This window comes from Oncorhynchus tshawytscha, linkage group LG06, assembly GCF_018296145.1.
Source record: "Oncorhynchus tshawytscha isolate Ot180627B linkage group LG06, Otsh_v2.0, whole genome shotgun sequence".
NCBI classification, from domain to species: domain Eukaryota; kingdom Metazoa; phylum Chordata; class Actinopteri; order Salmoniformes; family Salmonidae; genus Oncorhynchus; species Oncorhynchus tshawytscha.
In genome coordinates, this window is record NC_056434.1 from 16,677,625 (window position 1) to 16,690,953 (window position 13,329).

The 13,329-nt window shown below is 42.6% G+C and overlaps 1 protein-coding gene across 8 annotated transcripts in view; it reads left to right on the forward strand.

The window, feature by feature from the left end:
- Positions 1-12,981, forward strand: part of LOC112252129 (cAMP-specific 3',5'-cyclic phosphodiesterase 4C) — a 172,534-nt gene extending 159,553 nt beyond the window's left edge. For 6 of the 8 annotated variants that reach the window (XM_042323023.1, XM_024423099.2, XM_024423100.2 and 3 more), the window contains 5 exons: positions 7,353-7,452; positions 7,696-7,850; positions 8,213-8,335; positions 8,956-9,138; positions 9,342-12,981. In XM_042323023.1, coding sequence (XP_042178957.1) covers positions 7,353-7,452; positions 7,696-7,850; positions 8,213-8,335; positions 8,956-9,138; positions 9,342-9,887 — 1,107 coding nt within the window. In that variant the 3' untranslated portion in view covers positions 9,888-12,981. The remainder of the gene's footprint in view (positions 1-7,352; positions 7,453-7,695; positions 7,851-8,212; positions 8,336-8,955; positions 9,139-9,341) is intronic. The other 2 variants (XM_024423101.2, XM_042323024.1) reach the window with 1 other exon arrangement.
- Positions 12,982-13,329: the final 348 nt, after the last annotated feature.

A 13,329-nucleotide genomic window follows, 5' to 3' on the forward strand; every position in this document is an offset into this window, starting at 1 on the left:
TATAAGCTATAAGGTCTGATAGGAATTCAGGGAACTCAGTGAGGAATGCTGTATATGGCCCAGGAGACCTGTAAGCAGTAGCTATAGAAAGTGATTGAGTAGGCCGCTTAGATTTCATGACTAGAAGCTCAAGACGAAAACGTCTTTTTTTTTGGTAAATTGAAATTTGCTATCATAAATGTTAGCAACACCTCCGCATTTGTGGGATGCGCGGGAGATATGTTCACTAGTGTAGCCAGGAGGTGAGGCCTCATTTAACACAGTCAATTCATCAGGCTTAAGCCATGTTTCAGTCAGGCCAATCACATCAAGATTATGATTAGTGATTAGTTCATTGACTATAACTGCCTTGGAAGTGAGGGATCTAACATTAAGTATCCCTATTTTGAGATGTGAGGTATCACAATCTCTTTAAATAATGGCAGGAATGGAGGAGGTCTTTATTCTAGTGAGATTGCTAAGGCGAACACCGCCATGTTTAGTTTTGCCCAACCTAAGTCGAGGCACAGACACGGTCTCAATGGGGATAGCTGAGCTGACTAAACTGACTGTGCTAGTGGCAGACTCCACTAAGCTGGCAGGCTGGCTAACAGCCTGCTGCCTGGCTTGCACCCTATTTCATTGTGGAGCTAGGGGAGTTAGAGCCCTGTCTATGTTTGTAGATAAGATGAGAGCACCCATCCAGCTAGGATGGAGTCCGTCACTCCTCAACAGGCCACAGGCTTGGTCCTGTTTGTGGGTGAGTCCCAGAAAGAGGGCCAATTATCTACAAATTCTATCTTTTGGGAGGGGCAGAAAACAGTTTTCAACTAGTGATTGAGTTGTAAGACTCCGCTGTCGAGCTCATCACTCCCTCTAACTGGGAAGGGGCCAGAGACAATTACTAGATGCTGACACATCTTTCTACCTGATTTACACACTGAAGCTATGTTGCGCTTGGTGACCTCTGACTGTTTCATCCTAACATCGTTGGTGCCAACGTGGATAACAATATCCCTATACTCGCTACACTCGGCAGTTTTAGCTTTAGCCAGCACCCTTTCAGATTAGCCTTAACGTCGGTAGCCCTGCCCCCTGGTAAGGGAATACCTCCCTGAAATGGACAAAAATGAATGGGAAGTCATTGGCATTGGACAAACCATATACACGGTGTCCAATACCACCAAATTCAGTTTATTGCAAATGCCATATGGCAAATGCCAGTTGTAAAACTTCAAAAATCCAACAGGTGGCGAGTGCGCTCCACCTTGGTTTTTCATATTGGAAATGTAACCCAAGTCAACATCCAAAAGCAAAATTTTGAAAAAATGATTTTTTTTGTCAAAAACTTATCACCTCTTAAAAAAGTGCTTTCTGAACCGTTTTTCGAAATTCTTTCGATTTTTTTTTGTCAATTACACATGTGTAAAGAACTGTATGAATATACTTTTGTCCAATTTTATTATCATAATTTGTTTTTGTTTTTTTACATGTGCATAAGAAATATGTTTTGTCCATTTGCAATATGATTTCATAGGAAGTCAAAAGTTGAAAATGTGAACTTTAAAAAAAAAACTTATCACCCTCGTAAAAAAGTGCTTTCTGGACCGTTTTTCGAAATTGTTTCGATTTTATGTCAATTCATCATGTGTAAGAACTGTATGAATATACTTTTGTAAAATTGTATTATCATAATTTTTTTTAAACTTGTGGATAAGGAATATGATTTGTCCATTTGCAATATGATTTCATAGGAAGTCAAAGTCAAAAGTCACTTTTTTGTGGGCCAAATGCCATAAGAAATTTGACATGCTCAAAAATCCTGCAGAAATGCAAAATTGACTGGCCTGATGACCTCGGGATGGCCGGGCAGTGATAGTTGTTCCTTTCCATCACTCGTTGTGTTGATTTCATCATGTCCATTTGGTGATGTTTTTTTCACTATAGAATCATATTGCAAATGCACGTGCATTTGCAATATGTTTCAATGGGCATTTACCATCACGAATTTGTCGTTCTCAAAAATCCTGCAGAAATGCTAAATTGACTGGCCTGATGAACACAGGATGGCCGGGCAGTGATAGTTGTTCCTTTCCATCACTCGTTGTGTTGATTTCATCATGTCCATTTGGTGATGTTTTTTCACTATAGAATCATATTGCAAATGCACGTGCATTGTTGTGCAACTGGTAACCCAAAAATAAAAATATGGTTGTAAATGCATTTACCGGGACTCCTATTGTCCATGCCCGCTATGGGAGTACCCTACTACGGCCGTCTATCCATGGGGGCCATCCTGAGTGCTTTATGGACTGTTTAAAATAGGCACCTGGTAACCCAAAAATAAAAATATGGTTGTAAAATGCATTTACCGGTCATTCTGATATTAATGCCCGCTATGGGAACACAGGATGGCCGGGCAGTGATAGTTGTTCCTTTCCATCACTCGTTGTGTTGATTTCATCATGTCCATTTAGTGATGTTTTTTCACTATTGAATCATATTGCAAATGCACGTGCATTTGCAATATGTTTCAATGGGCATTTACCATCACGAATTTGGCATGCTCAAAAATCATGCAGAAATGCAAATTTGACTGGCCTGATGAACACGGGATGGCCTGGCAGTGATAGTTGCTCCTTTCCATCGCTCATTGTGTTGACTTCATCATGTCCATTTGGTGATGTTTTTTCACTTTTGCTAAGTCACTGTGCATTTGCAATATGGTTCAATGGGCATTTACCATCACGAATTTGTCATGCTATACAAATCCTGCAGGAATGCGAAATTGACTGGCCCGATGAACTCGGGATGGCTGGGCAGTGATTCTGGTTCATCTCAATCGCTCGTTAGGGTTGATTTCAGAATGTCACTTTGGTGATGGTACCTCACTGTTTAAACATATTGCAAATGTACAAAAGTCAACTAGCAAGTCAGTGTCCATCAGTCAATTAGATGTCATTCTGACACCAAACTGATTCCAATTGACACCAAACCCACTTTTTCCAACTCATTTAGAAGCCAACTATCAAATATGTCAGAGCAGGCCCATAATTCACAGCGCCTTCAGTTTAAAACATAATAAAAACGTAAAACACATAGTGACGTTCTAGCTGTGGGTCCAGTTCGGACATTATGTGTAGGCCTATGTGAGGCGACCCCGAATCCCGAGTTTCGGCTCGATAGGTCCTTCGGTGCCCGAGCAAAACCCTAATTGGTGCTGAAAATCCATGTTTTTCCATGCCTTGCTACGGGGTCCTTGAATGAGCTATCGGACAGAAACGTTGGGGTCCGTCTCTATGGGCTGAGCCGGTTTCAATGCACCTAGCCTTGCGTCTCTGAGACTTTTCTAAATGTCGTCATTTTCATAATGGTTAAAATGAATTGAAATCATTGCAAATGTACGAGGCTGTTTCTCGGTCCGAGAACCTTCTAGGGCCACCTAACTCACCACACACTATCGACCTGAGGTCTAGAACAGGTTTCTAAAGTTTCGGAACTCTAGGTCTGACAGTTCTTTTTTAGCTCGAACAAAGCTAACTATTGCAGGCACTGTCTGTCTCTACGCACCCCAATACGTCCCTCCTTCCAAGTTGTGTGTCTGTGTGATTTAGTTTTCCTTTGAAATTTTATGGGAAAAATGACTGATTTACAGTTCATGGGGGTTGCCTAATCACATATATGAAGTTTTGGAAAGATCTGACTTTTTTAACCCCTCGAAACAGCACTTGAGACACCAATTATGGCACTTCCGGTTGGCACAGGAAGCTATAAGTCAACACACATCCTCATTGGGGTATGCTTTTACAGAATCCTGAGTTTTAAGTCTTTACGTTAAGAACTGACTGATTTACACAGGGTTGAATGCACTATTTCTATCAAACTGCAGGCAAGGTATGGATATACACTTTTAGGGGGATTTTAACCACTTCCGGTTGGTCCAGGAAGCTTAGAATCAACACAGGTAGACCTCATAGTGGCCTGATAGACTGTTACCGAAGACAGGTTCATACGGCATTCATAACCCATATAGGCTTCAGGTTGAATTTAGGGGTGCAGGCAATGTATTCCTATGGGGAGAGAAGTCAATGCAAACTGTTTGATGTAAACACCTTCTTTTAACTGTTAAGGGTTAATGCCACACGGTGAAGGTTAGGCTTGCACAGATCGGAAGGACCTTAGGAACGTACCTGAGGTCGAATTGTGCTTCTCACCCTAACGGTTCTCTCACTGTCACCCAAAAGCAAATAACATTGTGGGGCAGGCTTCATTTTGGGCCTACTTTTCTAATGGTCGCTGCGCTTAGACCGAGCGAGCTACGGTCAAGCGGGATATCTCGTTGAACTCGGCACGGCCTAGGGATTGGTAATGGTAATGGTAATGCCATTGCCTGCTCTCTGTGTCTTTAAGCACCGCACTTTGTCACTCCATCCTTGCTGTGTGTGTGTGTGAGAGCTTTTCTTTGACATCTGTTGGGAGAAATGACTGACTTACAGTTTATGGGGGTTGCCTAATCACACATGAAGTTTTGAAAAGATCTGACCTTTTTAACCCTTGGAAACTGCCACTGTGACACCATTTAAGGCACTTCCGGTTGGCACAGGAAGCTATAAATAAACTCATATCCTGATTGGGGTATGCCTTTACAGAATCCTGAGTTTTAAGTCTTTACGTTAAGAACTGAGTTATTTACGGAGGGTTTAGTGAGTGTGTGTTATTTCAGAAAATCATAGAAAATCACAGAAATCTCGCAGAGCTCCGCAGCACACTTTAAAAAGATTCGAATGAACGCCCTGCAACTGGATCTGTAACTGTTGAAAAAAAAACACCTATCTTTGAACATCACCAATCTGTCATTGTATGATTTCTCTTAAATGACGATAGATAAATGGCTGGTTCTTTTTTTATTGACACCGGAGGCTCCTTGACTTTGACGTGAAGTGGAAAAATAATTTCTCTATTTTCATTTTGGACCTTTAATCCCAGAGAAATGGCCATAACTCAAAAACCGTAGAGGCCTAGACGCCATCTTGTTCGGGGCCAACTGCCCATTATGCCAAACCTACGCTCACCGAGTTTCGGCTTCGAAATATTTTCAGTTTTCGAGATAAGGCCCCGTCGTGATTCGTGATGTTTTGTCCAATTGCAATATGATTGCTTATGCCCTCTTGTGGGATTTTCCGGGACAGCGGAAAAATGACCAAAATTTGATTATTTTATAAAACGGAAACCGAATGTCCGACAAAGTTCATTTGATGACTTCCCGGTAGGTCCGGCCCTGCCGCTAGGCCCGACGCCGTCCGCGAATTTTACAAACGTTTTCGGACGTCTAGTAAGGGACCGTACATTTGCAATATGGACTTTCTCACTAACCATACAGCAAATGTCAAAATGTTCCCTTAAGGTATGTAAACAGTGTATGATTGATGGATGATTCGTTTTAAGTCTAATACTGCGGGTAATGAATTGAAAACCCAATGACTAGGGTTTTCAATTTGTCAGAGTTAATGGTGGGAGGCTTCGATGCCTCAGACCCCGTAACGGGAAGAGTTGAGACCAGAGAAGGCTCGGTCTCTGACTCCGACTCGCTGCTTAATGGGGAGAACAGGTTGAAAGTGTCTGTCAGCTGAATGAGCGACAGCGGTTGAGCATTCCTACAGCAGTTCCTTCCAGATGCCATGAGAAAGTTGTCCGGCTGCGGGGACCGTGCGAGGGGATTTATACTACTATCTGTACTTACTGGTGGCACAGACACTGTTTCATCCTTTCCTACACTGAAATTACCCTTGCCTAACGATTGCGTCTGAAGCTGGGCTTGCCGCACATTCTCCTGTATATTATGAGTACAGCGACTGCAATTAGAAGGCATCGTGTTAATGTTACTACTTAGCTTCGGCTGGTGGAGGTCCTGACGAACCACGTCCAGATAAAGCGTCCGGAGTGAAAAAGTTGAATGAAAAAAAGTTGAGTGAGTGAAAAACAAAAAATATAAACGGTAATTAAAAGTAGAAATCGTAAAGTTGTCAGGTAGCAAAGTAAGTTTATCAACAAAACACACAGCAGCACGTAAACAAGTCTGCAAGTTGTGACCAGAAATGACGCAGGAAAGCAGGCTGATGGATCAACAATCAATGGTTTCTGGTTGGAGTATGTACGTACAGTCACTGAGGGCACGATGTCCTCGATGCACTTATTGATATAGCCAGTGACTGATCTGCTGTACTCCTCAATGCCATCGGAAGAATCCTGGAACATATTCCAGTCTGTGCTAGCAAAACAGTCCTGTAGTTTAGCACCTGCTGCATCTGACCAATTTTTTATAGACTGAGTCACTGGTCCTTGCTGCTTTAATTGTTGCTTGTAAGCAGGAATCAGGAGGATAGAATTATGGTCAAATTTGCCAAATGGAGGGCGAGGGAGAGCTTTGTACGCGTCTCTGTGTGTGAAGGAAAGGTGGTGTAGAATGTTTTCCCTCTGGTTGCACATTTAACATGCTGATAGAAATGAGGTCAAACGGATTTAAGTTTCCCTGCATTAAAGTCCCCGGCCACTAGGAGTGCCGCCTTTGGATGAGCATTTTCCTGTTTGATCATTGAGTGCGGTTTTAGTGCCAGCATCGGTCTGTGGTGATATGTAGACAGGTAAGAGAAATACAGATGAAAACTCTCTAGATAGATAGTGTGGTCTACAGCTTATCATGATATACTCTACCTCAGGCGAGCAAAACCTTGAGACTTCCTTAGATATCGTGCACCGGCTGTTGTTTACATGAATGCATAGGCCCCCGACCCGTGTCTTACCAGAGGCTGCTGTTCTGTCCTGCCGATAGTGTATAACCCACCAGCTGTATGTTCTTAATGTCGTCGTTCAGCCACGCCTCAGTGAAACGTAAGATATTAGTTTTTAATGTCCTGTTGGTAGGATAAACGTGCTTTCAGTTCGTCCCATTTATTTTCCAGTGATTGAACATTAGCTAGCAGGACGGAAGGCAAGGGCAGATTAGCCACTCGTCGCCTGATCCTCACAAGGCACCCTGATCTCTTTCCGCGAAATCTGTTTCCTTCTCCAGCGAATAACAGATATCTGGGCCTCGTCGGGTGTCTGTAGTATATCCCTCCCGTCCGACTCATTGAAGAAGAACTATTTGTCCAGTTTGAGTTGAGCAATCGCAGTTCTGATGTCCAGAAGCTCTTTTTGGTCATAAGAGACAGTATCAGCAACATTATGTACAAAACAAGTTATGAACAACGCAAAAAAACTTACAAAATAGCATGGTTGGTTAAGAGCCGATAAGGCGGTAGTCATCCCCTCCGGCACCATCACTCATCTCTTGCAGTAATAGTAACAAAAAAGTGTCTGTTTTTTGTTTTCAGGCTGTCTTCACTGACCTGGAGATCATGGCTGCTCTGTTTAGCAGTGCAATACACGATGTAGATCACCCCGGAGTGTCCAACCAGTTCCTCATCAACACAAGTCAGTTCCATCCCTCACTAGCAATCTCATTCATTAGATCTAATTAAAGGATATGTCCTTTGGAGCTAAATGTGTCTGGCCTCTACTACTGTGAAGACTACATTACAGCATCTGTAAGGCAGAGTTTGATCTCTGGATAAATTGTTTATTCTGTTATTTTGAACCTAATGAATACCTTTTTGTAGTTATACAGAGAGTGCCTTGGAATTGTTGTTGCTTTACTAATGGGTGTTCCTACTGTAGATTCTGAGCTGGCTCTGATGTACAACGACGCTTCTGTCCTGGAGAACCACCACCTGGCTGTGGGCTTCAAGCTGCTACAGGAGGACAACTGTGACATCTTCCAGAGCCTCAGCAAGAAACAGGGGCAGTCCCTCAGGAAGATGGTAATCGACATGGTGAGGCACTGACCGAATGAATTGGAATTGAATAGAAATGAAATATTATCTACACTCCTCCATGTTATCATAGTTAAAAATAATGAATGAGCCGACATCATAATGATATGGCCATTTAGCTGACACTTTTCCCCAAAGTCACTTACATTTCACACAGTGAAAGAGTATATTCAGTATCAAAACCACAACACAACCCTGGATATAGGCGGCACCATGCTCTAACCCACTGACCCTTTGGAATTAGTGACTGAAGTAAGTGTGATTAATTGGTATTGCCATAGAATTTCTAAACCCAGAGGCCCAACATAAGCAGTTTCTACATAATGTTCATATTAAAAGATGTTTGGTATTGTCCTCTGCAGGTGTTGGCCACTGACATGTCCAAGCATATGAACTTCCTGGCTGACTTGAAGACCATGGTGGAGACCAAGAAGGTGACCAGTCTTGGAGTGCTGCTGCTGGACAACTACTCAGACCGCATCCAGGTCAGAGGTCATTCCTAGAGTAGACACACCACTGGCCACATATTAATAGTCTACAGTGACTTCCTCTTCTCTTCTCCGTCTCACACATCTGCATTTATCTGAATATTGTCGCTGTCTGATGAAAACCTAAACTTCATTTGCCAATGTTTTTATTTTTTATTTATTGAAAGCAGTAACTCCCCTCATTGTACTCTGAACATGAATCTAGGACCAATAAAGTGTATTCAAAATAGAATTATGACACTTCAGAAGCTATGTTTGTTCATGGGAAAATATGGAAATTCAATTTCCTGAAAAGGTTCTGTTTTAGAGATGAGAGGTTTTCATCAGACAGCGACAACATGTGGATACAGGACAGGTGAAAGCAATTTGAGGGGAGATGAGGAAAGAAAGCCACTTCAGATCACTGAGATGGACGATGGTGTTGAGTCTGAACTGTCTACTGGAGACAAGTGCGATGAGTGCAGTTGTCTAAAATAATTCAAGACTTCATAGTGTCATGTACATTCAAGGTTTCTATATAATTGTCTGAAATATAAATGACAAAATCAATATGAATAAAAAATATCTAAACAACAGATAAACCAAGAACTAACATGGGCCTCCCTGTGTGTCTCCAGGTCCTTCAGAACATGGTTCACTGTGCTGACCTCAGTAACCCCACCAAGCCCCTGGAGGTCTACCGTAAGTGGACCGACCGCATCATGGTGGAGTTCTTCACCCAGGGGGACAGGGAGAGGGACAAGGGAATTGAGATCAGCCCTATGTGTGACAAACATAATGCCTCCATCGAGAAGACCCAGGTACCGTACTGTGCATAGCGTGCATCCAGCCACACGAGGCATGCAGGCTCTCTTACACATGCAGACACAAGAATCTGCAAACCCACCCGCAGGTCTCTGTCACTGCTTAACAGACTGTTGCTGGCAAATTATTGTCATAATGTCTGTTGAAACCCACCAAAACAGTGTGTGTTTATATCTCTCATCTTTACTCCCCTCTGTAGGTGGGATTCATAGACTACATCGTCCACCCTCTGTGGGAGACGTGGGCTGACCTGGTCCACCCTGACGCCCAGGACATCCTGGATACCCTGGAGGACAACCGGGAGTGGTACCAAAGTATGATCCAGCGCAGCCCCTCACCCACCCTTGAGGACAGGGATCTTGACGGGGGGCCAGGAGCCCTGGAAGCCACACCGGGGGGATGCTGCGCCTCCGCAGGGGACAAGTTCCAGTTTGAACTCACCCTGGAGGAGGAGGAGGAGGAGGGTGACTCAGACCTGGAGAGCCCCCCCGAGGAGGAGACGTCACAGGGGGGAGAGACCTCTAGGAAGACCCCGGCCCTGTCTCTATCCCCAGAGCCCAGCAGCAGATACCGGCCCCCCTCCCCCCACCCTGGCCGGGCCCTCAGTCTGGCCACCATGTCGGTTAGGAGCCCCGACCTCCTCAGAACGTTGGGCCCCGGGGTGGGCGTGGACGACATAGGCGATAGGGACAGAGAACTGGGCCAGGAAGGCAGTAGTGTAGCTTACCTACGGCTTGGCACGTAACACAAACCTTGGCCCTCCCTTCAACTTATTCCATCCCTGCCTTGGTTTGTGGGTCCCAGCAGCAATTGGACATGCAGGGTGGGATTTCTATCAAGTCTGTAATGACAACAGTTCCTTTACACTGGAGACACCTTAACACTTTTAATATTGTAGAACAAGAAGTATCGTTTTATTCTCTATTTTCTTCTGTGTGCGAGATAGGACTTTTTAGTCCTACATTCTGTAGTTGATTCTGGGCGGAAAGTGTCTTAGACTCGAAGGTAGAGAACTGACCACAAGCTAACCAGTCTCACCAATGTCTCCTGATCGAAGCAAGGAATTATACTGAGAAAACAATGTCTTCCTCAAAATGATGGAATATAGATATTCAATGGAATATTGCAAGGATTGTAATCATTTTACAGGGTCTTGAAACTTTTGCACCACACATTTTGAATTCAGTCAGCATAAACTAGTATATTTTATTTAGTTTTTCTCTGAGAATTATGTGAATGTTTTACCAAATCCAGTATGTACCTGAATAGTGAGAGAATTGTAACTTAAACCTCAGGGTATGACGAGATATAAATTATTTTAATGTAGCATGGACGTCTTGGGTACCCCTTAACGGAGACTGCCTGTTTAGAGTTGTGTTACTGATGACAAACAGCTCTTAGAACCTTACCGCTTCAAGTTATGCAAAAATACATATTTGTCTGGCGACCTCTATTGATCTCAATTGAAAAGTTCATGAATGAATTTGAGAACTAAAGCAATTTAAATATAAAATATGAAACGAACAGTACCAGTAAATTGTATTTCAAAATCCCGAAGTACTATGGTTGATTGGGGTACCCAATACAAGTTGTTTTAAATCTAGACTAACACCGCTTACACTCATGTTTGTAAAGTTGTATGTTTCTATGTGATTATTTTTTACGTTGTCACATTTTCTATTTGATTTGAAATGGTTCCGTTTTGTTATATATATTGGGTATGTCCTCACCATGGGTGTATTCATTTCACCGATTCTGTTGCAAACCGGAAAACTGGTTTCTACTGGAAAAATTCAGGTAGGTCTGTCCCCGTTTCGTTCCATTTGCCCGGTTTGCTTTGGTAAACGATTTCCGTTGCAAGACGTAACGAACACACCCCAGGTCTGTTTGCCTCTGAGCTTTGTAAGCATCATTATCAGGGTGTCTCCATCATAGAGTAGCACTTTACAATTTTTGTTGTAGAGGAAGCCCATTCAGTTCTAAAGAACTTGAGCCAAACCATGATTTTAGTGGACAGCCATGGAAGGCTGTAGTTCCTGTCCAGAAACAACCCCTAGGCCTAACGCCTAGAGCTGAGAGGAATGGATAGGTGTAAGCAATAGGGAGAAAATTCAACCTAGCAGAGAGTGAGGTGGAGACATTGTCATGTAGCTTAAAGGGGCATGCAGTCAAAAACGTGATATCCTGTGTTTTATATATACATTTCAACACTGAGGTTGGAATAATACTGTGAAATTGTGACAATTATGATAATGCACTTTAACAGCTAGTTCAGGTTACACATCCCTCCCATTAGGCTCCTCGGACCACTCTGACAGTCCTAGCTAAATTCTTGCTGGAGAAATGGTATTTTGCTAAGCCACTTGTGTCTTTTTGAGAATTTTAATTGAAAATGATCTTAATTGTTACCCAGAAATAATTTGATATTGAGATAAAAACGGCTGCATTGAACCTTTTTTAAACCTATAAAATCCTGTCAGATCTCCAGAAGTGTGGAAGGGTTAGTGGTTGTTTCTGAACAGGGCCACAGTGTGGACTAATTAGGGCTTATTCAGTAAAGTTGCAGATAGAAATGTAATGAACAGCGTTGATATTATTCCCTGTAGTACACAACAGAAAACCATGTCTGGTTTACACAATACTGTACATTCTGTATTGACATTGGATACTTTTTTATTCGCCTGAATAAGCCCTTAATGTCTTGTTTAATTTGTTCTTGAAGGAAACTAGTTTATAGGGAAAATCTTTGGAATTTGCGCAAAATTTGCCAACCTAAGTCGTTATGAAATGTTGAACAAAGTTCTCTCTGAACTGTTGATTGTAATCATGTCAAAGTTTGACTTTAAAATGTGTTGAGTTTCAGCAATTATCAGTTAGAATTATGATATAATTTTAATGGAAATTGTAATACCTTGACTTTATATGTTTGATGTAATGCTTCGATGTAGAGCTCTATTCAATCCGTATCGCAGAAGTTCAGCGTTACAGCGTGATTGGCATTTAAAGGCAATGTTCCTGTATAACTGAGACTGCACAGTAAACGCTGCATATGTCGGCTCGATCAGAAGTTACCATCATATCGCGTAATCTGTAACGCTTCAGAGATACAGATTGAACAGGGCCCTTATGCTCTGCTCTTCACAGGGCTATAGCTTTTACCTACAGTATGTGAATGTCAATTGACCACAAACATCAATTTTCAAAGTTAATTTCTATTATTGCGTTCGCTGATTGCACCCTAATTTTTAAGTTAAACCAATACTGTACAACTTAACTAGCCCCTGCCAAATATAAGTACACTGAACATTTATTCCCCCCCATACGCTCAAAAGGCTTCTCAAATGTCTTATTTCTCCTTTGCCAAGATAATCCTGACAGGTGAGGCATATCAAGAAGCTGATTAAATGGCAGGATCATTTATTGTGCTGGGCACAAAGGCCACTCTAAAATGTGCAGTTTTCTCACAACACAATGTCACACAAGTTTAGAGTGAGCGTGCAATTGGCATGCTGACTGCAGTAACGTCCAACAGAGCTGTTGCCAGAGAATTGAATGTTAATTTCTCTACCATAAGCCACCACCAACATCATTTTAGAGAATTTGGCAGTATGTCCAACGGGCCTCACAACCGTAGAACACGTGTAACTACGCCAGCCCAGGACCGCCACATCCAGCTTCTACACCTGTAGGATCGTCTCAGACCAGCTACGCGGACAGCTGATGCCACTGGCACGCTGGAGAAGTGTGCTCTTCACAGATAAATCCCAGTTTCAACTTTATCGGGCAGATGGTGTTGTGTGGGTGAGCGATTTGCAGATGTCAACGTTGTGAACAAAGTGGAGTTATGGTATTTGCAGGCATAAGCTACAGACAACGAACAACAATTGCATTTTATCGATGGCAATTTGAATGCACAGAGATACCGTGATGAGATTGTGAGGGCCATTGTCGTGCCATTAATCCGCCGCCATCTCCTCATGTTTCAGCATGATAATGCAAGGATCTGTACATAATTCCTAGAAGTTAAAAATGTCCCCGTTCTTCCATGGCCTGCACAGTCACCAGAAATATCACACATTGAGCATATTTGGGATGCTTCGCACAGCTGAAACACAGCTGTAACTCAGTAAACTCTGAAATTGTTGCGTTTTATATTTTTGTTCAGTGTATATAAAAAAGATCACTGA